Source organism: Ostrinia nubilalis, chromosome 22, assembly GCF_963855985.1.
Source record: "Ostrinia nubilalis chromosome 22, ilOstNubi1.1, whole genome shotgun sequence".
NCBI classification, from domain to species: Eukaryota; Metazoa; Arthropoda; class Insecta; order Lepidoptera; family Crambidae; genus Ostrinia; species Ostrinia nubilalis.
The window spans coordinates 7,618,700-7,641,916 of record NC_087109.1 but is presented as its reverse complement, the minus strand read 5'-3'; the positions used below and the strand labels follow the sequence as shown (position 1 = coordinate 7,641,916).

The window sequence follows — 23,217 nt, the reverse complement described above, 5'->3', positions numbered from 1 at the left end:
TTGACAATTTGCAACTTGACTGACGACTTTTAAAATTAAGCTACTTATAGAGACACTAATTTAAACCTAATTACCTTACAAATGCATTTACAACATTAAACACCCATTTAACGATCAAGTTAATTGGGCTGGAGAGAGTCATTAAAATAAATAATGCTTTTAAAAATGGTCGTTATCGATAGGGGTTCTTTTAAAAAAACATTTAGGAAATCTTGCAATTATTTATCTTCACTCTTAAAGTTTCCGAATCAGCAAATTCACGTGTTCACAAAAATTTCAAATCATTTTCATAAAATTATGCATGAAAAATATAAAAAAAACATTTTGCAAAAACGCGCTAATTCCAGAAAAAAAAATAAAGCAAAGGAATAAAACTGTACAGCTCAAAATAAAACTCACCAAAAAGGTTTCATGATTCCGCAAAAAATGAAAACTCTAACAACATCACTACACAGGCTTCCAAGTAGACTGAATAGCAACAATGTCTAAAGGAGTCTGTTAATCAATCGCCAGAGATTTGCCCGCCTCCCCGATGTTGTATATCAATTAATTTGTGACAGACTCCCAATGTTTAGCAATTGCGGTTGTGTTCTTTGGAAGCTACATGACTAATATCATATGAGCTAGCACGATGACAAAATTACGAATACATATAGATCTTATTCAATGGGAAAAGTGATTAGGTCATTCAGGATTGAATATCAACTTTCATGGTTTAACTGCTGTACCATCTACCTATCCTAAATTTTTTGAGTGAGTAATAACAGTGCACAGTGGTACATTTAATTCAATACCTCTAAAAAGTATAATAAAATTGGTCTTCGTGTCATTTGATGTCTAGAGTTCGATTCCCGGTTCGTGTAATAACATTTTGGCTTTTATAGGTCCACATATTACATTATTTTAATACTTACCTACTAATAAATAGATAATTACATCACAAAACAAGGCAAGAATCCCAAAAACGTGTGTCTAGCATCACAATCTAGAAGAAGGTAAATTTTTGTTGGGCATTTAGCCCAAAGGTTGACTAAAAGAAAATTCATGAAATATTAATTATTATTAGTTATGTTGTATGAATGGATCGAACCAGCGACCGTCAATTCCTATGAGTACAAGTTCGAAAAAGAATGTTAATTGGCTCGCAATATCGTTTTCATCAACCTGTAGGTACAGTCATCGCGAAATAGTTTGTGACGCCCAAAGTAGCCACGCAAACAAACATATCTTTGATGATCGTCGTCTTTTTTAATAAGGTTGTGTTGTCAACTTTTTAGCCACTTTGGGTGTCACGAGCTATTTGAAGCTGACTATATTTCTCATACGCCACTTCGCATTGTCAAGGGCGCCCTATCTGGGCCGAGTTCCCCGAACCTCCTCACTATTCATGTCGGGAATGCGATGCAAATGGTCGGCAAGTGCATGATGGTCATCGCTAATGATATTAATTATTAGTTCAAGCGCCGCTTGTGATCTGAAGTGGCTACTCAGAAATGTGTTATTAGCAGTTTATAGAGTTGAATACCTACTTACTCTACTCTCCGAAGATATTATGTAGGTAGCCTAGCTAATGCACTCTTACTAAAGTACTTAAAGTGCGACAATGGAATTAAAAACAAAGCGTTTTTGCACATTTTTTTGCAATATGAATAGAGTAGGTAGGATAAGTCGATAGATTTTTTAAATATTTTATTCACATTTCCGAAGTATATTAGATACCTTACCTACTATCATATCTGCTAAATAAAAACGTAAAAACCATACTCCAGAGGACACCGTGTAGGCCTTGACTCTATTTTTAAAAGGTAATCTTCTTTTTTGTTGAAAACCGAAAATCGCAACGCAATCTGCGTGTAAAGAGACGTTTTTTTTTTAATGGCAACACTGAGAACGTTCCGTTCTACGCGAGCTACTGTGAAATCTCTGTATTTGACATTTTATGCGGTATTTTTTCTGCAAATTCTGTTGTCAAATTGAAACGGAACGTAATAGTTGTCGTCGGTGGTCAACGTGAACAAAATCCCGATTTCATCATTTTTTTAGGCGTTACTGTGTTTATTTAACTAAAAAGACACGGTAAATCAGTCAAGGTATTTTATTGATCTATAGCTCTAGTTTTTAATCGTTAATTTGGTTAAATTCCAAAAAGTATAGGTTATGATGGTGATTTTTCTTGCAGATGCCTTTATCCTGTAGATTTTACCAAGAAAAATATCCAGAAGTGGAGGATGTAGTGATGGTAAACGTGCGGTCAATAGCAGAGATGGGTGCATACGTGCACCTGCTCGAATATAACAACATTGAGGGCATGATCTTGCTTTCCGAATTGTCGAGGAGACGCATCAGGTCTATCAACAAATTGATTAGGGTGGGAAAAACTGAGCCCGTGGTGGTTATAAGAGTGGACAAAGAAAAAGGTTGGCCATAAAACTATGTATTTTACACAGTAGTTGAGTAATTATTTTTAAATTTTTGTGAAAAAAAGGTTGATGCAACAATTTTGAAGGTATTGTAAACAAAACCGTGATGAATTACTCAGTATTCATTCAAATAATATAACATCAAAAAAATGAGAGACTAGATTTTACTAAATAGGGTGTCATTTCATTCATTGGTGGTTCAATGTACCACCATGTATTCATGTGGGAAGTGGGAGTTCTGATTTTTTAATAAAACTGGATGAATTTACCAACTGTGTATATTTATCGTCTAATAATACACCGTGTTACTTTGCATTCTTGCCATATTCACAGAGATAAAAGTAGGTAACAATACCTATTATTTAAGATAAACAAGAGACTCCCATAAAGAAAGTACACTAAGATTTTAGTAAATTTGGTTTTTCAGTACAAATTGGAATAAACCAATTTTGTCTCGCACGTTCTACAGGTGCAAGTGGAATAAACCTAGTGGGCGTGGCCTAGTTCTTAATTTTATGGCTTTGGGTACCAGCCTTTTTATCCAGTCATAATAACTATTTTAAAATACTCTTCAGTTGATTACAGATTTTCCTTTCTACTTTACGGGCTTAGGACCGTCAAAAATACGTAATAATTAATAGGGTTTCAATTAATTTACAACATTGTACCCTATTTTTACAAATTAATAAATTAAGTATGAAATGAAATCACCTTATTCACAATTAATCATTTATTTATAAGTTCCTACTTACAAAGTTTACGTACTGCGAAGCAAGTGTTCAAAGTGTCCTCCTTTCTGATGAAGGCACAGTCTAGCACGGCGAAGCGTAGGTTTTTCGCTTTAGTTTTCGCAACACATAAACGTTTTGTATCACAGTTTCACTAAAACAATCCTTTCATGTAACGCGTTTACACTGTTTATCTCTTCTGCGCATACCAGTCGTTTCGAGTCACTCCAAAAATCCATTGGTGTCAGGTCCGAGGATCGTGGTGGCCAAGCTACTGGACCCCTCGTCCAATCCACTGTTCACCAAACGTATTATTCGCGCACTTGACGTCCTCATTGTGGGGGAGCACCATCCTGCTGGTAGTAGAGCATTTGGTGTAACGCTAAGGGTACGTCATCAAGCATTTCGTCTAAGACGTCTTGCAGACACTCCAAGCACCATTTTGATTAAATTATTCGTTGTTTGAATACACTTCAGTCATTTTTGTATTATTTATAACGTGATTTGTGTTTGATGGATTTCTCAGATTTTTACAAGTGTCAAAAAGACATTTTAAAGACAATAGATTGCAATAGATATTTAAAAATACAATAAAAAGTAAAAAAGTCTCCATCGCCATCGCCAACAAGTGATGTGCATGCGTTACGATAATTAGTGGTGTGTTTAACAGATTGTCGATAAAATAAAATACTCAAGATTAAAAAAAAAATTTTTCGGGCATTATTTTTTTACGGATTTGTGTTCAGTATCAGTAATATAGTAACCTCTGTAAATATGGCAAGAATGCAAAGTAACACCCTGTATACAAGTTTATACATCTTTTATAGCTTTACTACAACCTTATAACAACTCGATCGTCTTACGACTATAGTCTTACACAACACCAATGAATCCTACATTCATGTTACAGGTTACATTGATTTGTCAAAACGTAGAGTCTCCGCAGAAGATATAGAAAAATGTACAGAACGGTATGCTAAAGCCAAGGCGGTCAACTCAATCCTGCGTCACGTAGCCGAGCTCCTCCACTACGAAAGCTCCGAACAGCTAGAGGAGTTATACAAGAAGACTGCTTGGCACTTTGAAGAGAAATATAAGAAAAAGGCGTCTGCTTACGACTTCTTCAAACAAGCTGCTGTGTGAGTTAATTTAATATTTTTAATTAGAGTTCTTACTCCAAGAAACTTCGTACTTATTGTACAGATGACCGCACATCAAGCTCAGCACTGTAGAATCTTATCTCATTGTAATACAGAATACTTTACAACAAAAACAAATAGTCTAATGCCCGTTTTCACCATCATCCCAAATTTTTAAGTGACCCCTATGAAAACAAAATTCCTGTTATATGTTACCATAGGGGTCACTTAAAAATTAGGGATCGATGGTGAAAACAGGCATAAGGCCTGTACAATCTGTATTAATTTTTTGTCAATGTTGATATTTGATTTAAATAATGACTTTTGCCTATATTAGATGCCATGTGATACTAATAATACTAAAAAGCTATATCACAAATAGATTTATTAATATGTAAAAAAATGAATTTCCAGAGATCCCTCAGTTTTAAACGAATGCGGTCTCGATGAGAAAACAAAAGATGTTCTTCTTGCCAACATCAAGAGGAAGCTGACATCACAAGCAGTGAAGATCCGTGCGGATATCGAGTGTGCTTGCTACGGATACGAAGGCATTGACGCTGTCAGGGCTGCGTTGAAGGCTGGCCTTACGCTGTCCACTGCGGATATGCCAATCAAAATCAACTTAATTGCCCCACCTTTATATGGTAAATAGCCTGTATATTTTAAATTATCATGGCCTAAATACCCGAGTAACTCATGAAATTAATATCGTCCAAAATTATCCATCAGCCCATAGCTTCTCACGTTACATGAAATAATTAAAAAAGTGTCTGGTGAAAAAGACTTCTCCGATGTTTTACTTCTTAATGATATTGTGAAAAATATTTAGCAATTTATTATGTATTTATTTATTATTAATTTGTCTTTTCTTTATACAAGATGCTTTTTGTAAAGTCAAGTGTAATATCGTCGGCGTCGTCGAACAACGTCGTATGATCGCAACCGTCAAAATCTGTTTTTTTGCATTAAACTACTCTAAAATAGCCCCTTTATAAACTAATTTTTTATTTTTTCCAAATTCGTAATAATATCGAAGATACAGAATCGAACACCGACGGATGTGATTATTCTAACGCAGTACAGAGACGTGTTTGTGCAAGCGTCATTGTACTTCGGAAGACTGCACATCGTTTGTTGGAATAGCTTATACATTTGTATTCGTATTGATATTGAATGTATCTAGAATTTCGTCTTTATATCTATAAGTTTGGACACTTTATCGTTTTGATGACTGAAAGTCACAACCATCTCTTTACTAGGGAAGTCAGAGAAAAAAAAAACTGTGACGTACGTACACACCCGTCGTTGTACTAGGAAGTTCGAAAATAAAAGAAACAGTGTCCTTTTGTTTTTATTTTATGGTATTTGTAGGTAGATTGATGAGTATAAACATAATGAATGTTTGGTACAAAATAATTGTTTTTGGTGGCGGATGTACTGAACTTACATTGTTCTAAGGACTTTTGTTTGACGTTGGATCAGAACCATCGTTGTACTTCGGTAAAGTTTGGTAATTTTGACGTCGGATATACACAACCGACTTTGTACTAGGGACGGGTATTCCAATTGCGTCTTTGTTCTATTTTTAAATTGCTTAAAAAACAAAATAAAAAATTGAGACTACAATAATTTGATTTTAATGTGTTTCTTTTTGACGATTTGTTACTCAGAATAAACATTGTGTTAAAAATAAAGTTTTTTTTGCGTATACAGGATGACATCTTGTAATGAGTGAACATCCTTGTAAAGGATTATAGTGCATGTCATTTGCAATCAAATTAGATAAGTATTTGCCTACGCAAAACACAATGTAATTTTTCCATACAAAAAATCAAAATAATAATAATTAATATCCCGTAGCTGATTTTAAATTTTCCTGCTTGTAAGCTAAGGTAGAAAAAGCCCAAACTATAAATAATAAAAGACTTTATTAAACACACAGTAAAACATAAAAGTAATAAAATAAAAGAAAAAAGTGTGATAAAGGGGCGCCCGCTCAATTTTTATCGGAACACCATGTTAGGATGTCCCTATTAAAACTGAGAAATGCTTGACTTTTGCCTAAGCATATGCCTACATAAATAAATTGGTTACAATAACCTGTTATCCCTTACAAGGATGTTCACTTATTACACGTCACCCTGTAAGTATAGGTAAGCTTAGAAAGCTTTTCGTCTTTATTTTATTCATTTCTAAGTAGCACTTACACCGTCAAATCAATGCCCCCTTTACCCTTTCAAGCAGATCCCAACATTATTCAAAAAATGCAAGATCTTATAGGTGATAGTTTTTGCATCCAGTGCCTTCCTGCTACCTTTATGAGATCATCGTTCCGCCTTGGTTTGTGGGTGGATGTCGCACGCTTCGTTTTTCGGTATGCCGCCTACTCCAGAACCTTGGTGCCCCATTGGCCGTAAGTTTTGCGTACTATGTGTCCTGCCTATTGTCACTCAGCATGCTAATCTGTCGGGATATGTCATCGACTTTAGTTTGTTTACGGACCTCCCTCATTTATGATTTGATCTCGTAAAGAAACACTGACATAACCCTTGCTATAGCACTCCGTGCAACTTTGAGCTTCTTTGAGAGCCAACGTTTTGGACCTATAATAGGGTAACACACACTGATGGTAGACTCGTCTTTAGGCACTTTAGGATTTTGGACGAAAAGATGTCTAGTTTTCCGGATACTGCCCAGTCGAGGTAGATTCGTCGATTGACCTCTTTCTCGAAGTTGGACCTACCTAGCTAAATCTTTTGTCCAAGGTAGACATCCTACTTGTCAACAATCTCAAGAATTGAGATCCCAACCGAACTTGGGTAGGGTGCAACATGGACATTCGACATAAGCTCATTTTTTCCCTGTTCATCCAAAGGCCCCGTTGGGATACTCGATTAAGGTCTTTAATATTGTGTCGAGGTCTTCCAAAGTTTCTGCCATGACCATAATATTATCGTCGGCATACCTAAGGTGAGTGTTGTACTCGTCGTTGATATTTATGCCGAATCCTTTCATTACAGGAGTTGGACAGGTGAACAGTTTTGGAAATAGGTATAAAATCTCCCAGCCTTACGCCTCGCTGTAGTGGAATCGCGCTCGTGGTCTGCTTCTGTATTCGGGCCGGATTGATGCGTTCATGTAGAAGTACTTCAGTACCTCGATGTAACGAGAGTCGATACGGCCGCGGTGCAGGGAGAGATTGCAGCACTGCCCAAATCTCGATCAAATCGAAGGCCTTCTCATAGTCCACGAACTCCAAGCATAGTGGCAAGTTATACTCTTCGATCTTCTGCATAACCTGCCGCAGTATATGGATGTGGTTTATCTATCCTTGATTTTTGTTAATTTTCTTTGATACCTTTTGTCTTTATTTATAAATTAATTAATAATCAAACCTAATAAACAATGTTTTTTATTTATTTCCTCCAACTTTCTTCATCATCCGACGGGTACTCATGGCAGAAGTTCCGTAGAATAATGACTAAAAGTGACATACGTCATATATTTGATTAAAAAAATTCGCAGAACAACGACGGTTTATCACATACATCCTCAAATTGTCCATAGAACAATGACGCATGTGATTTTTACAAAAAACTAAGTATTTTTGGAGATGGGTACATAGTTTATATAAAATAACATCTTTATGTTTATAACATCCCCAAATTTGAAACCGATCAGCTAAGTAGTTTTTTTTGTAGACACAAAAAACCGGTTCCAAAACTTCAAAACGCTCTCCTGGAAACTTAACATTTTGCAGATACGTCGTTGTTCGACGACGCCGACGATATATTTATAAACAGGTGTATCTTTTTGATTTCAGTAATGACTACATCAACGCCCGAAAAAGCGGACGGTCTCAAAATCCTGCAGGATGCAATCGACAAAATCAAAGAGAACATCATGGGCGCCGGCGGAGTTTTCAATGTACAGATGGCGGTAAGTAGACACTTCCATCAACATAATATGAAAAGTATGAAGAAACTGTGGGAGAAATATCGTGGGTCGAATCGCGAAAAGGCGTAACTAACAAAATGGCGATATTGAGTTAAACACACCATGTTAATTAAAAACATTCATTGTATAACCTCACAAAAGATCGTAGCTGAATTCTTTGTCAGAAAGCCAGTATTGACAGTTAAAAAGGGCCGAAATTCACATTTCCCATACATACAAATTATCTTTAAATGTCGCTCCTGTAAAATTGATAAAAATCAGTTACGTCTTTTCGTGATTCGACCCACGATATGCATACGTCAGGCCTCCTCAACCTGTTTGACCTGAGTGAAGGTCAAATTCTCCATTTATTTCTGGTAAATTGAGAGTTATGTTCCTGCAGTGGAAACTTAATGACCTGAAAATGAGGCTGACAAAAGTGACTTCTTAGCACTGGTCCACATTATTGTCCGAAAGCCGTGATAGTTCAACAAACTGGCTGATCCCTTCACTATTGTCGTGGAACGTGGAGCCAAATTGTTAAAATAGTAATAATAAATCTTTATTGAATAACTTAGGACTGATTTTTCAATCGTCAAGATATCTTTTAACTGAAGAATAAGCTTGTCATTTTGACATATTTCCCATACTGAAACTGTCAAAGTGCCAAAGTTATCCAACGATTAAAAAATCAGCCCTTATTAGTGTTTGATCGAAAGAAATGACTTGTGACTTGTGACTGACCATGATGATGATAATATTCCAGCCTAAAGTGGTGACCGCGACGGACGAAGCAGAACTGGCCAGGCAGATGGAGCGCGCGGAGGCCGAGAACGCGGAAGTGGCCGGTGACTCCGCCGAGGAGGACGAGGACCAAGGTAACCATGGCTATCATTTACTGCCCCCATAGACAAGTTGCTAAATGTGACACTTTCAAAGCCTTTTTTTACAATTACAACGGATTTGAGTAACGCTCACGCTCACTTGAGGGCTACGATGCGCGCCGTGATATAAATACTAACGATGATTTTAGACGACAAATGTGTGGGCTTTACGTTCGAAATCGATAAAATTTTATCGATTTTCACTTTAAGACTGGGTTGCACCATACTTTTAAATTTTTAATTTGCTTAAACCTCGTGTCGTCAAATTCCTTTTTACCTTTGGATTTTTATGACAATTCCAAAAAATTCTATAATATTTTGAATGAATCTTGGTACGTTTACACTTACGTCAATATGTAATAATAACAAAACATGCCAATGCTGGGATTTGAAGATTTCGGAAATGAGCACCCAATAATACGAAAGAAAAACAAAGAAATCATTGCTTCCTACATAGTTTCACTTTCTGCATGTAGAACTCACGTCTTTGTAGCTCTAGATATAATCGTCTAATTTTATTATTTTATTTAAATTGCACTTCACTAAAATTTCTTAAAATCTGCACTCAAAAAATGCTTGGCACTTAATTAATTTATCAGTTGAAACTTCATTTCATCAGTGATCATCACCTAGCCTTTTGGTAAGCATGTATTCATTGTACACTAATACCTAATTAAAAAAAAAATACCGCACATTATACCACTATTCGCGCCGCCTCTAACATTTTCATACGAAAACTTTGCATGTGACCGATCTTCTATCCAATTTATTGAATGTTTTTAACCCCTCGAGATCTGTTTTTGCGGAATCACAATACGCATTTGTGGCGACGGGCGACTAGTGATCTGAAGTGCGACGGCACTTTTTAGTTGTAGACCGTTAGCAGTCCATCCACTGGTAAAACTTATTAGCATTTTTAGTTATTAGACGCATTTTACGTTGTTTTATTCGCTTTGTCTGTCTTCTTTGCGTGTATTTTTCATTTTACTGTTGCCCAATGACGATGTAAAGTACGGCCAACTAGCAGCGATACAAAAGGTCGATACGACTGTCGAGTTGACAATATATTCTGTCTCTTCCCATCTTGTGTATTTGTCGTAATGTCTCGTTCTCCCGCCAAAATATGTCAAAGTCAGACGGGTTCACCCATGACATTGGGTTTGTTTACATTTGGTATCGCTTTTCGTTGGCCGTACTTTAATAGAATTATTCATCTATCTCATAATTTAAGCCGGAACAGAAACTGTTATCACGAAATCTAACCATGGTCGAAATGTTAATAAGCTTTATCTACTTCAATTTAATAGTGGATGGGCTGCTAGGTTTTTTGCATAGTCTAGAATTGCTAGATCTGAAATAGATTGAATCTCTGCTCCCAAACCACCTGCAAGGTTAAGGGATAATTCAGTCCTGCCATGACTTACATAATTCTTTGCCATAAAAAAAGCTTTAAAAACAGTACTAGATTTCCGCCCGCGGCTTCGTCCACGTGGAATTTAGTCTGTGAAAGAAAAACTTTATCGCGCGCTTTTTCAAAAACCGGGATAAAAACTATTCTATGTCCTTTTCAAACTATCTCTATCAAAATCGGTTCATTGGTTTAGTTGTGAAAGCGACATAGACAGAGTTACTTTCGCATTTATAATTTGTAGTATAGATTACTATAATCCTAGACTATGCAAGCGAGGTTTTAAAACATTTCCCGCCAATTTTACTAAATTTAACTTAATTTTGTAGGCATGGGCGACGCAGGAGTCGACGAACCGCAGCAGAACGGCGCCTCCGACGAAGACGACGACAACTGAACTGTATCATACTGTCATGATAGCCTCATGTTAATAATACTATAATATACACACGTTTTATACAAATGACGCGTTTTATTTCACGAAAATTCGTAAACGATTGTTTTGGAGTTAGGCCTTTTACACTGCGTGCGAAATCTTTATTAATAGTAAACTGAAGACGTACAATATTATTTACCGCTACATTTTGTTCTATTTTGACCAGATTAAAGGTTTCATTCAATTAATTACAACTAGGGATGTAATTAAACACCAAAGTTACGTATACGATTTCATTTATTTACAACACATTTTCTATAACAATTCACAGCACACAGCAAGTCGCCCTTTAATATTGCACTAAATTAAAATCTAAACTATTTAGTTCACCATCAAAATAAGGTGTAAAAGATTCGCAATTTTATTCAACTACCCGTATTTAAATCGTTCTCTAGTCAAACAAAACCTCTGATTAGTATGGTACTTCTAACAGAGGACATTGATAAATAATTGAAATAAAAATCAGTTTTGTGAAAAAAAATACTTGAACTTCACAGGTCCAAAATCCGATTCTTTGTCAATTCCGACAAAATTTCAAAAACATCCTAAGTATTAGCTATAATTATGTACTTTAAACTTTTTTACCGTTGATGGTATGTAGTTTACTTCTATGTATTTTGTCAAAGAAGAGCAGACCTGCTGCCCGCTCTATCGTTTCAGGAGGTACCTGAAATAAATAATACATATTAGATTTGCGAAGTAATCAGAGAAATTTGTTAGTCTTAAATATTACATTTCTCGACATATTCGTAAAAAAAACGTCTTCAAAATCAAAATTATCTTTATTTGTTTAGACTAATTAAATTAGTACTTGCAAATCGTCAAATGCTCTTAAGGAGCCTATACATGTCTCATTATTTTTTTGCCCTACCAGCGCTTCGAGACAAACATTTGGCAAGTGCTGCTCTTCCTATACAAGGTGGAAATGATAAGTGATCTCACTCGATTATTTCTAAACTATACAAGATGTCGAAAAACTGATTACTGATCCTGAAAGTGCTTCACAAGCACTTTCAAACGATATCAATAATAGGTTACAGAATAAACTGGTTCTATCCGAAAATGCAATGTTTCCAGCTTCTAAAGTCCGGATGCCGAGCACGTAGAATATCGCTCGCGCGTAATTATATTGCTGTCGCGCTCGCACACTCACTGCGGCCGCCCGTCGCACAGACGCGACAACAATATAATTACGCGCAAGCGATAAGGATGGGTAGCTTGGGGTCATTGGACGAAATTCGACGTGCTCGGCGTCCGGACTTTAGCTAGGGGAGGGCGTCAAAAACTAGCGAAAATAGTCTTACGTAACAAATGAATGGCCCCTAGCCGGACTTACCATAAACGCAGACACGGGCGTCTCGTCCGGTATCCGCTGGTTGGGCATGACGTAGGCCTCCATGTCTAGGGCTCCGCTGGGCGCCTCGCACACCACCACCTTGTAGAAGTGCGTCGGCACAGCTACCGTGTTGGCGCCAATTACTTGGTATCTGACGTACGATTTGCCGTCGGCTTCGCGTCTGAAATAAATAAGTTTTTTTTTTCTAAAAAAATATAGTAGGTACTAATCAATTAGTTGATTTGATGTTTTTGTCTAGCGCATAATTCAGTCAATGCCTTAGGTATGGAAGAGGTACGAGGATTTTGTAACGTCAAATGTCAGCGGAACTTCAGATCTTCAGATTTCTTGCTCTGTCACGTCACAAATATGTCAATGTCACCCCTCCCGTTCCGCTCCCATAACTCAGGCCCTGACTGAGAAGCGCTAGACCGTTAATGCTATTTATGAAACGTTATGAAATTTAAATTCAATATCTGGCATCCCGAATAGCAACATTTCTCCCAAGGGTATTTGACCTTGTGCCCAACGTCTGCACAAAGGGACACTAGGCAGGGGCGATTGAGGTGTCACAGTTTCCTTCAGTGTCAATATATTAGTGCCTTAAATCGTTGACTGCCGAGACACTATAGTCTGGTCCGTGAGCACGTAGAATTTTGTCCAATGACCCCTAGCTACCCATCCTTATTGCTCGCGCGTAATTATGTTGCTATCGCGCTCGCACACTCACTGCGGGTGCCAGTTGCACAGTCGCGACAGCAATATAATTACGCGCGAGCGATAAGGATGGGTAGCTAGGGGTCATTGGACAAAATTCTACGTGCTCACGGACCGGGCTTTAGACACAATACAAATTTTTCGAGGCTCACCGGTAAGTCGCGTGGCGTCCACGTATTATGCGAAAAATGGATTACCTTGGAAGATACAACGGACCTGTGCAGCAGTACACATTATCGTACACCTTCGTCAGCTTCCGAACATGTTTCTCCAGCTTATTCCACGCGTGTCTGTTGAAACCTTCTCCTACCTAAAAGAGTAAAGAAAATTGATTAACATTCTCATTGAAATGTATGAAAAAAGTGCGGAAAAATAAAAAAATGCTAGTTGTTCTTTATAAGGAGATTCTGTCCACGGCTTTTCTGGAGGATTTGACATTTAGTAAAGACGAAAGCACATCAGATTATACATTTTCGTTGCACAATAACACCTTATTACAACTACATAAGAACTACAGTGCTCAGCTTGACGTGCTGCCGTCTTATCACAACATCGCGCGGTCCCCAATCTAAAACACTATAAATGCTTCAACCACACCAACGCGTGCAGAGCGCCCATCGCCGGCGCAATTATGCCAAAGACAGGTCGCGCGGACTGTCATGGGTCGCGCGACCTGTCATTGACCTGCCATTGTCATGATCGCGCCGGCGATGGCGATCTGTACGCGTTGTTGTGGTTGAAGCTTTATTTGTTACCTGTGGCGCCATATTGGTGAGGTAGAAAGTTTGTTCGACATGTCTCTGTGCGATGCGGTGGTTACCCGCAGCGGCCATGTGGCCTCTATCGAAACCGGAGCCCTTGTAATCGCTGTTCTGTGATCTGTAATTTAATTAAAACAACTTTTAGCCATTTTTGCCATTAAAATGATACATGAGTATTTCTCAAAAAAAATGTACATTTTGAAAAAAAAAGTGTGCTTTGAAACAGTTCAAAAGTTTTATATTTATAAATCATCACACAAAGAAAACACACACACAATTTTGAAGGATGAATATTAATCTTTAAGATAACGAAGAATTATAGCTATAATCCTACTTATTACCAAATATTTAGATATTTTAAAAATAGTCCTTTTTTACCTTTCATACAAAAACCTGTTTGCCACCCTAGCTTTTTCATGTATTTTTGTTTCATAAAATGCGATACGTAACTAAATTATTGTAAATTTCTTTGTATTATCGTTCTACAGTAATCGCAGTTTCTGTATCAAATTGATTTTCTATGGGGTGTCATAATGAATTGGCAATTTAAAGCAAAAAAACAAAATGAGTCGCTCTCATTTACTATTTCGTTATTTACTCTTTAGTTACAATTTATTTCTACTTTCCCATGGTTTCTGAACAATTCCGTATTTATTTTACACGGACAACAATAGCTGCACTCTGAATGGCTGTTGACCTGACGTCTCCGCCATAACATCTATCGCGAAAATTAGTGAAAACGTGTGTGTTTTGTGGGATTACTTTTTCGTAACAGGCAGTAAAATCAGCGATTTTATATAGAACGGTAAGTCTTCATTTAACCATTTTTTGTAATACGTGTGGTACGAACATTTAGTAAGCTTTTATATTTGCTGTAACAAATTTTATCAAAAAAATACTTGTTTCTGATCTCATTTTGTCTAATATTTCGTTACGTTTTTTACGAATTTCGTTACGTTACGAAAAAGTACAACATAATGCTGAGTGTATACTGTTATTACCTGACTAAGCATAGTAATATTCACTACTTAATTTATTTAAAAAAATATAGAGCGTTAATAACAAAAGGATTGGATACTATCTGCTTTACAGAAGTGCCACCAGCAAAAAATTATCAAATCATTTAGATTACGTTTTTATGTGATTACTTCTCTTGTTTTTTTAGGAATGCCGCCAAAAACCAATGCCGAAAGGCAAAAAGCTTACAGAGAACGACTCAAAAGGGATAAACATGATGGAACAAAAATAATTTTATTAAAATAGTATGAATGATTACTCCCTTATTTTATTTCTAACCCCTTAATATTACCCCGTATTTGGGTGCATACTTACAAATATTTCGAATTGAATAAATGAAGAGCATTCACAATATTTCGCCAATGTATAACAAGCCTTATGGCCTTACTATTTCGTTACTACCGTTTCGTTACGTACATTTTTTTTGAGAAATACTCACATAAGACCTTCTGTCCGTGGATGAATTTTAGTTTAAACTGACGCATACGCGACGATAAAGCCAGTATAGGCCTTACCGTCATGGGGCAAGAGTACGCCTAGTTTTCTGAAATGCTCCATATTCTCTTGACGTCATTTTTAAGCATTGCCAGTGAGTTGTGTTATTTCTTAATATTGTTACAGTGGAGGAAGGTCTCTCTCTTGAAGAATATAAACAGCAGAGAAGAGAAAGGCTAGCGGCAACCAGTGCCAGGGTTCACGACCCGAGCGAGCTAAAGATGGTGATCATGCCCGAATCTGGCGCAAACCTCGAACGAGACCAGTTCAAATCGGCAATGTATACCCTTCATCATCTTCTGATTGATCAAATTCTCAAACCAGTTGATAAATTCGTTCCGAAGTTTAAAGGCAAACCACTTCATATTAGGGGGTCAATCCACCTATGGTGTGAGAATGAAGAAACGGTCACGTGGCTTGAACGCACAGTTGGCCAAATGCGAGAGACTTGGCCAGGTCCCACTCTGAAGGTGGTCAGAGAATGTAACATGCCAAAGCTGATCAGATGCAGTCTTGTTATCCCTCATAAAGTCACCACACTTGACAATATTCGGAATATGCTGGCCAAACAAAACCAATGGGCCGAATGCCATTCGTGGAAACACTATCATACAAGAATCTTTAGAAACCAAACTGATATAATGTTTGGCATTCCAGACCCTATTGTGAGGAAGATATTGGAGAAAGAACGAAGACTCTCTTATATGTTTGGGTCTGTGTACATAAAGTTTTTTAATCCTGACAACACACTATCCGACTATCCCCCTGATCATAATAAGCCTGCAAACTCTAACTCTACTACCACATCGAAGACTGAAGAAGCATCAAGGGACAAAGCAGAAATAAACAATAATTCCTAAAATGTGTTACGTCAAAATATTATATTGTAAGTACATACCTGAAGAATGGATGTATACTTTCATCAGGAGTGAAATCGCATTTACTTCTGTCCACTTGGTCGTTTCTAGCAACATGAGCCTTCGTTAGATGCTCAAAAACCCAATTAGGCACTCTGTTCCGTCTGTCATAAGACAATACAAAGTCGTCATAGGACCGCACATTGTCCAAGCTTGGAAAACCATATTTCATTATTTGTGATACCTGAAAAAAATTAGTTAAAAAAGTAAGTATAATTTACTTAAAAACAAATAAATAAAATCAATACAAAAATGTTTGGTGTTTTCTTCACAATAAATACGATAATATTTGATATAGCAAGGCCAAACTACTTGGAACTGAGACAAAGAGTAAATGGTTGCCACTTCTAGGGTGCCTATCACAGATTAGGGCAGGGCCAAGTCTGTGGGGCCTAGAGAAAACTTCTTTGCAGGATTCTTATTAAAAAACCTTAAATACTAGGACGATGAAAATGAAATGGACTTGGCTTCCACACAAGAGACAGCCTATCCTCGAACTTGGCTATTTATGGAACTAATTGCAACAAACTTACCCGATCTTTAGTAGACCCGCTATCAGTGTACGGAGTGGCTGCCGAGACCGTCCCGAAAATGGGCAGCCCTGGCATGTTCCTGACTGCCTTACCATCGATAAGTATTGTGTCGTTCTCCTCACTTTTAGCTCTAAATTGCCCCGCATAGTACCCGGCTAATCCGACCGAACTTAACTGAGCGATTTGAAAAAGTTTTTTGCGGAACATTGGCGTTTCTTGTCGTGAATTGATTGAAAATTTTTTTTATAAGTTAATTTGTCCGCTTCAAAAATTAAACAACGATTCACTGAATTTTATGTTACGAAATTTTGAAATATTTTAGGTTAAGTTCACTGCTCTTCCTGTCACTTCACTTTCTATACATCTCGCATGTCAAAAACAGCTGATTGTCAAATACATAAAATTCCGATTTATGTGGTATTAATGTATGGTTTTTAAAACGGCAAGAATGGTTCAATTTTGAACACCCTATCCTATTACTTCTTATTACAAATTAATATTACTCCTTAGTAAAAAACAATTTACTTACGTATTAAATACAATTTTACAAGAGTAAAAACATTACGAGTTCCAACTAGGGTTGCCAACCGTACTATAATATATAGTATTGTACTATATTTCGGGTCTGCGTACTATATACTGTTGAAAAAATATATAGTACGCAAAAATACTATATTTTCAATACCGACAAATCTAACAAACAAATCATTTAAAAAAAAATAAGAACGCACCTTTAAAGTAACTTTTAACTGTTAAGATGGATAAGTCATATAACCTATTGCGCACGTACCATTTCCTTTGATGAGGTCCGTGAACATACCCGATAGGCGATAGCGTGTATCCGAACGCTTGCGTAACGAGCTTCATCATTTCAGCCATAGGACGTCCACTGCTGAACATAGGCCTCCCCCAATGCTTTCCATGTTGATCGATTGGTAGCGGCCTGCGTCCAGCGCTTCCCTGCTACCTTTACGATGTCGTCGGTCCACCTTGTAGGTGGACGTCCCACGCTGCGTTTTCCGGTACGCGGCCTCCATTCCAGAACCTTTCCGCCCCATCGCACGTAACGAACTGGTCAATGTCAAATTGACAACGTAAATTTTAACGTCGTCAAACGATATTTTGGTCGGTTTGGTCCGCTTTATTTATCGGCAGAATCGTTTTCAAGTAGATGTTGTTATTTCTTTTGAAAAGTTGAAATCTTATATAAATTAGGTATGGAAAGTGGTAGTGATAACGAAAGTGCGTCAAATTCTATTGCGCCGCTAACGCCGATTAAAAAACGAAAAATACCAAAAAGACTCCAAATAAAATAAAACAGGCAATACTAAAAAAATACATAAAATACACAAAAAATGCCAACAAATAATAAAAAATTATATTTTTGAAAAAAATTCTGCTTTTAAATTCGTGTTTTTTTGGTTATTTGATCAATTTCTCCAAAAAATGCCCCTATAACAGGTGGTTTTTATTGCTTTGTATTATTCTCTATCGTATTACTTTTGTAAAACTAAAAATTGCATGTTTCTATCCTTATCACAACATATTATGTCAATTTTAAAATCTGCGCTAGAACAACGTAAAAAAGATATTTTTTTGGTTACAAAACAAAAAAAATGTTGCAATCATTAGAAGCAAAATCCCCCCCACAGAAAGTTATGGAATTCAAAAGATTTTTTTGCTATTTCTTGATAAATGTTTAGACTATCTTAATAAATGGTTTGATTTCAGTGAAAGCAATTGGTTATTTAAAATCCAAAAATTAAATTTAAAAAAGGAGGTTTCATTTAATGACTGTGAGACAATATTAGAAGTTCTAAATTTACAAGAAAAATTGAGTATCAAAATGGACGACCTATACTCTGAAATAACGATATTGAATGAAATCTTTGCTAAATTAAAAGACTGTAGTGACTTTACTGACAACACTACAGGCCAAAAATGGCAGCATATTTTAAAAAATACTGAAAATGACTTACCAAATTATTTGAAGTAATTTCATTCCTGCTCTCTATTCCCGCCACTTCGGCATTTACAGAAAGGATATTTTCGGTTATGAATTCGAAGTGGCGAGAAGAAAGAAACAGAAGTAGTGTATCATTAATAAAAAATGAGCTTTTGATTTATATTAATTTAAAAATTGAATGTGACAATTGACAAAGCATATGACACTTATTAAACAAAAAACTGTTACACAGCGCAAGAACTGCAAAAAAATATAGTTTTTATAAAAATAAATAATTAAAAAATGTATATTTGTCTATTTTTTTGTTTTTCCCATAAAATACTATATTTTTTTAAATGTACTATATTTTTTTACACCTTATTTTGGAAAATACTATATTTCGCTGATGAAATGTTGGTAACCCTAGTTCCAACCCACTTTCAGACACTGATTGATTCGGACAAGGACTGTCAACAATTTTCTGTTCCATTTAGTTATTTTTTTATTAATCTTTACAATTTCGATAAAAAATTTTTGGCAGTATGAAGATGATGAATGAAGAAAAAATAGAATTTCTTCAATCAGTTGCTGAAATGTAATGTACCTATTTTATTTATTGAATTAAGAAATCCCGTTTGTTAAATTAAAGTGTAAACAAAAGATCATCTACATTTACTAGTTCCACTATGACCATAATATTTAGACGACAGTATTTATTTTCTGCTATTCTCCACCGGTGCAAATACAGCACAGCTCCAAAATCTGTGTCTACAGTACGTATAAACGAAAAGGAATTTGTGTCTGATGACTACACCAATGTTACTCCTAAAATCATATCATATTTGGGACGCAACTTGCACTTGCAGAAAAATAACCCTCTATCCATAGTCCGGCAACGGATAGTGAACTATTTCTACAAATCATTTACACAGAGAGGTAACCCAACGTTCAGTGTGTACGATAACCTGTCACCAGTAGTTACAACGAAGCAGAACTTTGATGATCTCCTGATACCGTTGGACCATCCGAGCAGAGCCAAGTCTGATTGCTATTATGTGAATAAAAATGTTCTATTCCGTGCTCACATGACTGCGCACCAGAGCGAGCTGCTGAGATCCGGTTTGGATAACTTTTTGATGATAGGCGATGTGTACAGACGAGATGAGATTGATTCTACACATTTTCCTGTATTTCATCAAGTAAGTAATTACAGTTTATGAAATAATGTGACTAAGTTAACATAGTTATGTCATTTTTTGATCTATAATAACAAAACAATTTCTTCATTTCAGGTGGACGCAGTAAGATCTCAACGTAAAGAAGAACTGTTCAGGGAGCACCCAGATTTGGAAATATTTGAACCAGCTTTTGATCCAGAGAATCCTCATAATTTCACGAACACTATCACAGACCCAAACAAGCAAAGTTGCCATACACTAGAAGCTACAAAGCTAATGGAGGCCCAGTTGAAGAATCACCTTATTGGACTAGTTCATGCTTTATTTGGAAAAGACGTGAAACACCGATGGGTCGAAGCTTATTTTCCATTCACACACCCCTCTTGGGAACTGGAAATATTCTATGAAAACAAATGGATGGAAGTTCTGGGCTGTGGTATAGTTCGAAACGAAATACTAATCGCTGCCGGACCCAATAACAGTATCGCTTATGCTTTTGGGCTCGGTTTGGAACGACTTGCGATGGCATTGTACAAGATACCAGACATCAGGCTAATGTGGAGTACTGACTCTGGATTCTTGAGCCAGTTTCAGGATAAAGATATTGATGCGAAGATTACGTATAAGCCTGTATCGTCATACCCACAGTGTACGAATGATATATCATTCTGGCTGCCCCCAACTTTGACAATTGATTCTTTTATGAGCAATGATTTCTACGATCTTGTGAGAGATATTGGTGGTGATATCATAGAACAGGTTAGTAGACATGATTCCATAGCAAAAGACAATACCATACCATCTGCATAGATTGAGGCTTAAAAGCATAAAATCTCAATATACAGAGCAGTAGTACCTATCAGGACAGAATCTGACTTGGGATTGAATTGATTTTTAAGCATTATTTAGAAATCCATAGAATTTAACTCTTATAATTTACAATTTTTATTTTTATCGTAAGAAATGCATACTTATCATGATATGCATATTGAAATATTTTATTTTTCACATTTCAGGTGACGCTGAAAGACAAATTTGTGCACCCAAAGTCAAAGAAACATAGCCTCTGCTACAGCATTGTGTACAGGCACCTTGAACGGACCCTTACCCAGGCAGAAGTCAATGAAGTGCATAAGGCCATAGAACTCGCAGCAGTAGAAGCATTTAATGTTGTTATTAGATAGGCTGCTTTGTTAATACAATCTATTATTGTTAATACTGTGTATTTTCTTAGTCAGTGGGTGTCAATTTAGATACTAGTGGGTGTAAAATGGTGACATCGTGTTTTTAAACTGGCTCATAATATTATTTATTTATATGGTACATTTATTTTTACAAACTGTTTGTTTAATAGTGTCTTAAATCCTAAATTCAATCGGATCGGATTGTAGATAAAGTGTAGTATACTAACACTAGTTATACTGTGTTTTTACCGACCTAAAATAAATAATACCAAAATAAACTTATGAACCAGATATAATAATAATAATAAAATGTTTATTGCCATTAAATCAATGTACAGAGTATTCTTATGGCTAGCGGCTTCTGCACTAAGCATAGCTTGTGTCGCAGGAGCCTTTTAGTTTTTACAAGAAGATCTTTACTTTGGGGTCTGAGAACACACAAGTCAGGCAATTTATTGCTATAAGAAATTAAGATTAAAACATAATAATAATAGTAACAAAGCTTACATTAATGATAATGGTATTAGTCTCTATTAAAGGATGACAAGTAAAATTACATCTTAAGTAATTATGTAGGTAGGTATAGGTATATAATTAAAATCTATTTATTATTCTTATTAATAGCTAACAAAATATGTAAATTTAGTTGTGTGTTGGGTGATATGTGTTGAGTGTTGTGTGTAAAGTGTTGTGAGTGTGTGTGTGTGTGTGTGTGTGATAGAGGTTTCTTAGTCTTTAAGTAAGAAGGCATTCTGTGTCCGGGTAATCAAGGTTTTTAAGCCAAGATTCTATTTCAAGTTTGGCCTGGCGAGTTGTCAATGTTTTAATTTTTAATTTGCGGCAGATTTTATTGTATAAAAACGGTAACAGAGAAGTAAAATTTTGTGCGTACTGTTGGGACCGGGATCTTGAAGACTCGTTGCTTACACAGCTTTTCGTATTCAGGAGACTTGAGGGTGATAGTGTGCATGCCAGTGGCAGCCCGTAGTATGAACAGCTGACGGACTCTCAAGACTCCTGCATCTGAATATAGCCGATCTGTATTGTACTTGAAAGGTTTCTTTAGCATTACTTTGAGAACTGCCCTTTGGGCTCTTTCGAGCTCGATCATTAAGTACTTAGCAGCTCCTCCCCAAACTCTTATACAGTACATCAGTAAGGATTGGCAAAGGGTCTTATAAACTAACAGCAGAATTTCCTTTGGGGCCGAGTTTCTTAAGTTTTTCATGACGAATATCATTTTTCGGGTACGAACAGAAAGTTGGGAAATGTGTTCTTTGTAGGACAAATTCTCGTCTATGGTTATTCCTAAATATTTTATGCTACCTACCCTCTCTATCTCGTCACAAGAACAACTTATTGATGTATTTTGTGTGTGCGCGTGTAGTTTGAGTATGTTTGAAGAAGGTGGTTGTGTACGAGCTGTCATATGAAACGCTATGTATTTTGTTTTCTTGGCATTAAGTGTTAGCAGGTTGTTTTTTAGCCAATCAGTAACTACTGTCAAGCCACGTTCAGCATTGTCATATGCGATTTTCCAGGAGGCACCATGAAAGAGCAAGACCGTATCATCGGCGTAAAGAAGCGTTTCTGCACCTTCAAGCTGTAGTGCTGGGATGTCACTCATGTACAGTGTAAATAAAGTGGGTCCAAGTATACTGCCTTGAGGTACGCCGTATTCAACTTTAACCTGATCACTAACTACCGATCCCACTCGAACACACTGTCTTCGATTAGAAAGATAGCTGGAGAATATGAACACCAAATCGTCATTTCGACCCACAACGCCATCTACAGGGTGTTAGGTAAATGGGTATATGAGCCGACAATAGCCCATGTTAACATGCGCATATAAATGGTATGGTGAAGTCAGAAATTTGATATCATCATTTTAATTTTTTTAATTTTCATACAAAATAAATTTTATGGAATCCGATTTGTATAAAAATTAAAATAATTAAAATGAAGATATCAATTTTCTGACTTCACCATACCATTTATATGCCCATGTCGTGCCCATGTTAACATGGGCTAGTGTCAGCTCATATACCCATTTGCCTAACACCCTGTATAGACGACTCATAAACCTGTTGATTTTTATTTAATTAATTTAAGTACGTATGTAGTTTAAACCCAAGGTTTAACTATATTTTACATTATTTTAAACATGATTGATGAGT

General features: G+C 36.5%; 3 protein-coding genes and 1 long non-coding RNA gene across 4 annotated transcripts; 3 read left to right on the top strand and 1 right to left on the bottom strand.

The window, feature by feature from the left end:
- Positions 1-1,957: 1,957 nt before the first annotated feature.
- LOC135082833 (eukaryotic translation initiation factor 2 subunit 1) lies at positions 1,958-10,981 on the top strand. Its single transcript, XM_063977596.1, has 7 exons — positions 1,958-2,090; positions 2,180-2,417; positions 4,059-4,287; positions 4,702-4,934; positions 8,114-8,229; positions 8,993-9,104; positions 10,848-10,981. Exons 2-7 carry the CDS (start codon positions 2,180-2,182, stop codon positions 10,913-10,915), a joined length of 996 nt encoding a protein of 331 aa, XP_063833666.1. The 5' UTR covers positions 1,958-2,090; the 3' UTR covers positions 10,916-10,981.
- Positions 10,982-11,190: 209 nt separating this feature from the next.
- On the bottom strand, positions 11,191-17,192 carry LOC135082807 (endonuclease G, mitochondrial). Its single transcript, XM_063977568.1, has 6 exons — positions 16,731-17,192; positions 16,179-16,381; positions 13,763-13,886; positions 13,205-13,317; positions 12,291-12,471; positions 11,191-11,621 (listed from the first exon to the last, which is right to left on the bottom strand). Exons 1-6 carry the CDS (start codon positions 16,935-16,937, stop codon positions 11,526-11,528), a joined length of 924 nt encoding a protein of 307 aa, XP_063833638.1. The 5' UTR covers positions 16,938-17,192; the 3' UTR covers positions 11,191-11,525.
- On the top strand, positions 13,921-15,043 carry LOC135082808 (uncharacterized). Its single transcript, XR_010259486.1, has 2 exons — positions 13,921-14,573; positions 14,934-15,043. It is a non-coding gene; the product is annotated as an uncharacterized LOC135082808 (long non-coding RNA).
- Positions 17,193-19,181: 1,989 nt separating the features above from the next.
- On the top strand, positions 19,182-21,069 carry LOC135082806 (probable phenylalanine--tRNA ligase, mitochondrial). The gene is made up of 3 exons (XM_063977567.1): positions 19,182-19,874; positions 19,968-20,612; positions 20,870-21,069. The coding sequence occupies exons 1-3, from the start codon at positions 19,362-19,364 to the stop codon at positions 21,035-21,037; spliced, it is 1,326 nt and encodes a 441-aa protein (XP_063833637.1). The 5' UTR covers positions 19,182-19,361; the 3' UTR covers positions 21,038-21,069.
- The last annotated feature ends 2,148 nt before the right edge of the window (positions 21,070-23,217 follow it).

Coding starts and splice junctions, on each gene's coding strand:
- LOC135082833 (XM_063977596.1), top strand. CDS start 2,180: ATGCCTTTATCCTGTAGATTTTACCAAGAAAAATATCCAGAAGTGGAG. Junction 4,288..4,701: donor TTCTTCAAACAAGCTGCTGT/GTGAGTTAATTT, acceptor ATGAATTTCCAG/AGATCCCTCAGTTTTAAACG. Junction 8,230..8,992: donor TTTTCAATGTACAGATGGCG/GTAAGTAGACAC, acceptor ATAATATTCCAG/CCTAAAGTGGTGACCGCGAC.
- LOC135082807 (XM_063977568.1), bottom strand. CDS start 16,937: ATGTTCCGCAAAAAACTTTTTCAAATCGCTCAGTTAAGTTCGGTCGGA. Junction 13,318..13,762: donor TCACCAATATGGCGCCACAG/GTAACAAATAAA, acceptor TTACTCTTTTAG/GTAGGAGAAGGTTTCAACAG. Junction 12,472..13,204: donor GGTCCGTTGTATCTTCCAAG/GTAATCCATTTT, acceptor TATTTATTTCAG/ACGCGAAGCCGACGGCAAAT.
- LOC135082806 (XM_063977567.1), top strand. CDS start 19,362: ATGACCATAATATTTAGACGACAGTATTTATTTTCTGCTATTCTCCAC. Junction 19,875..19,967: donor ATTTTCCTGTATTTCATCAA/GTAAGTAATTAC, acceptor TCTTCATTTCAG/GTGGACGCAGTAAGATCTCA. Junction 20,613..20,869: donor GTGGTGATATCATAGAACAG/GTTAGTAGACAT, acceptor TTCACATTTCAG/GTGACGCTGAAAGACAAATT.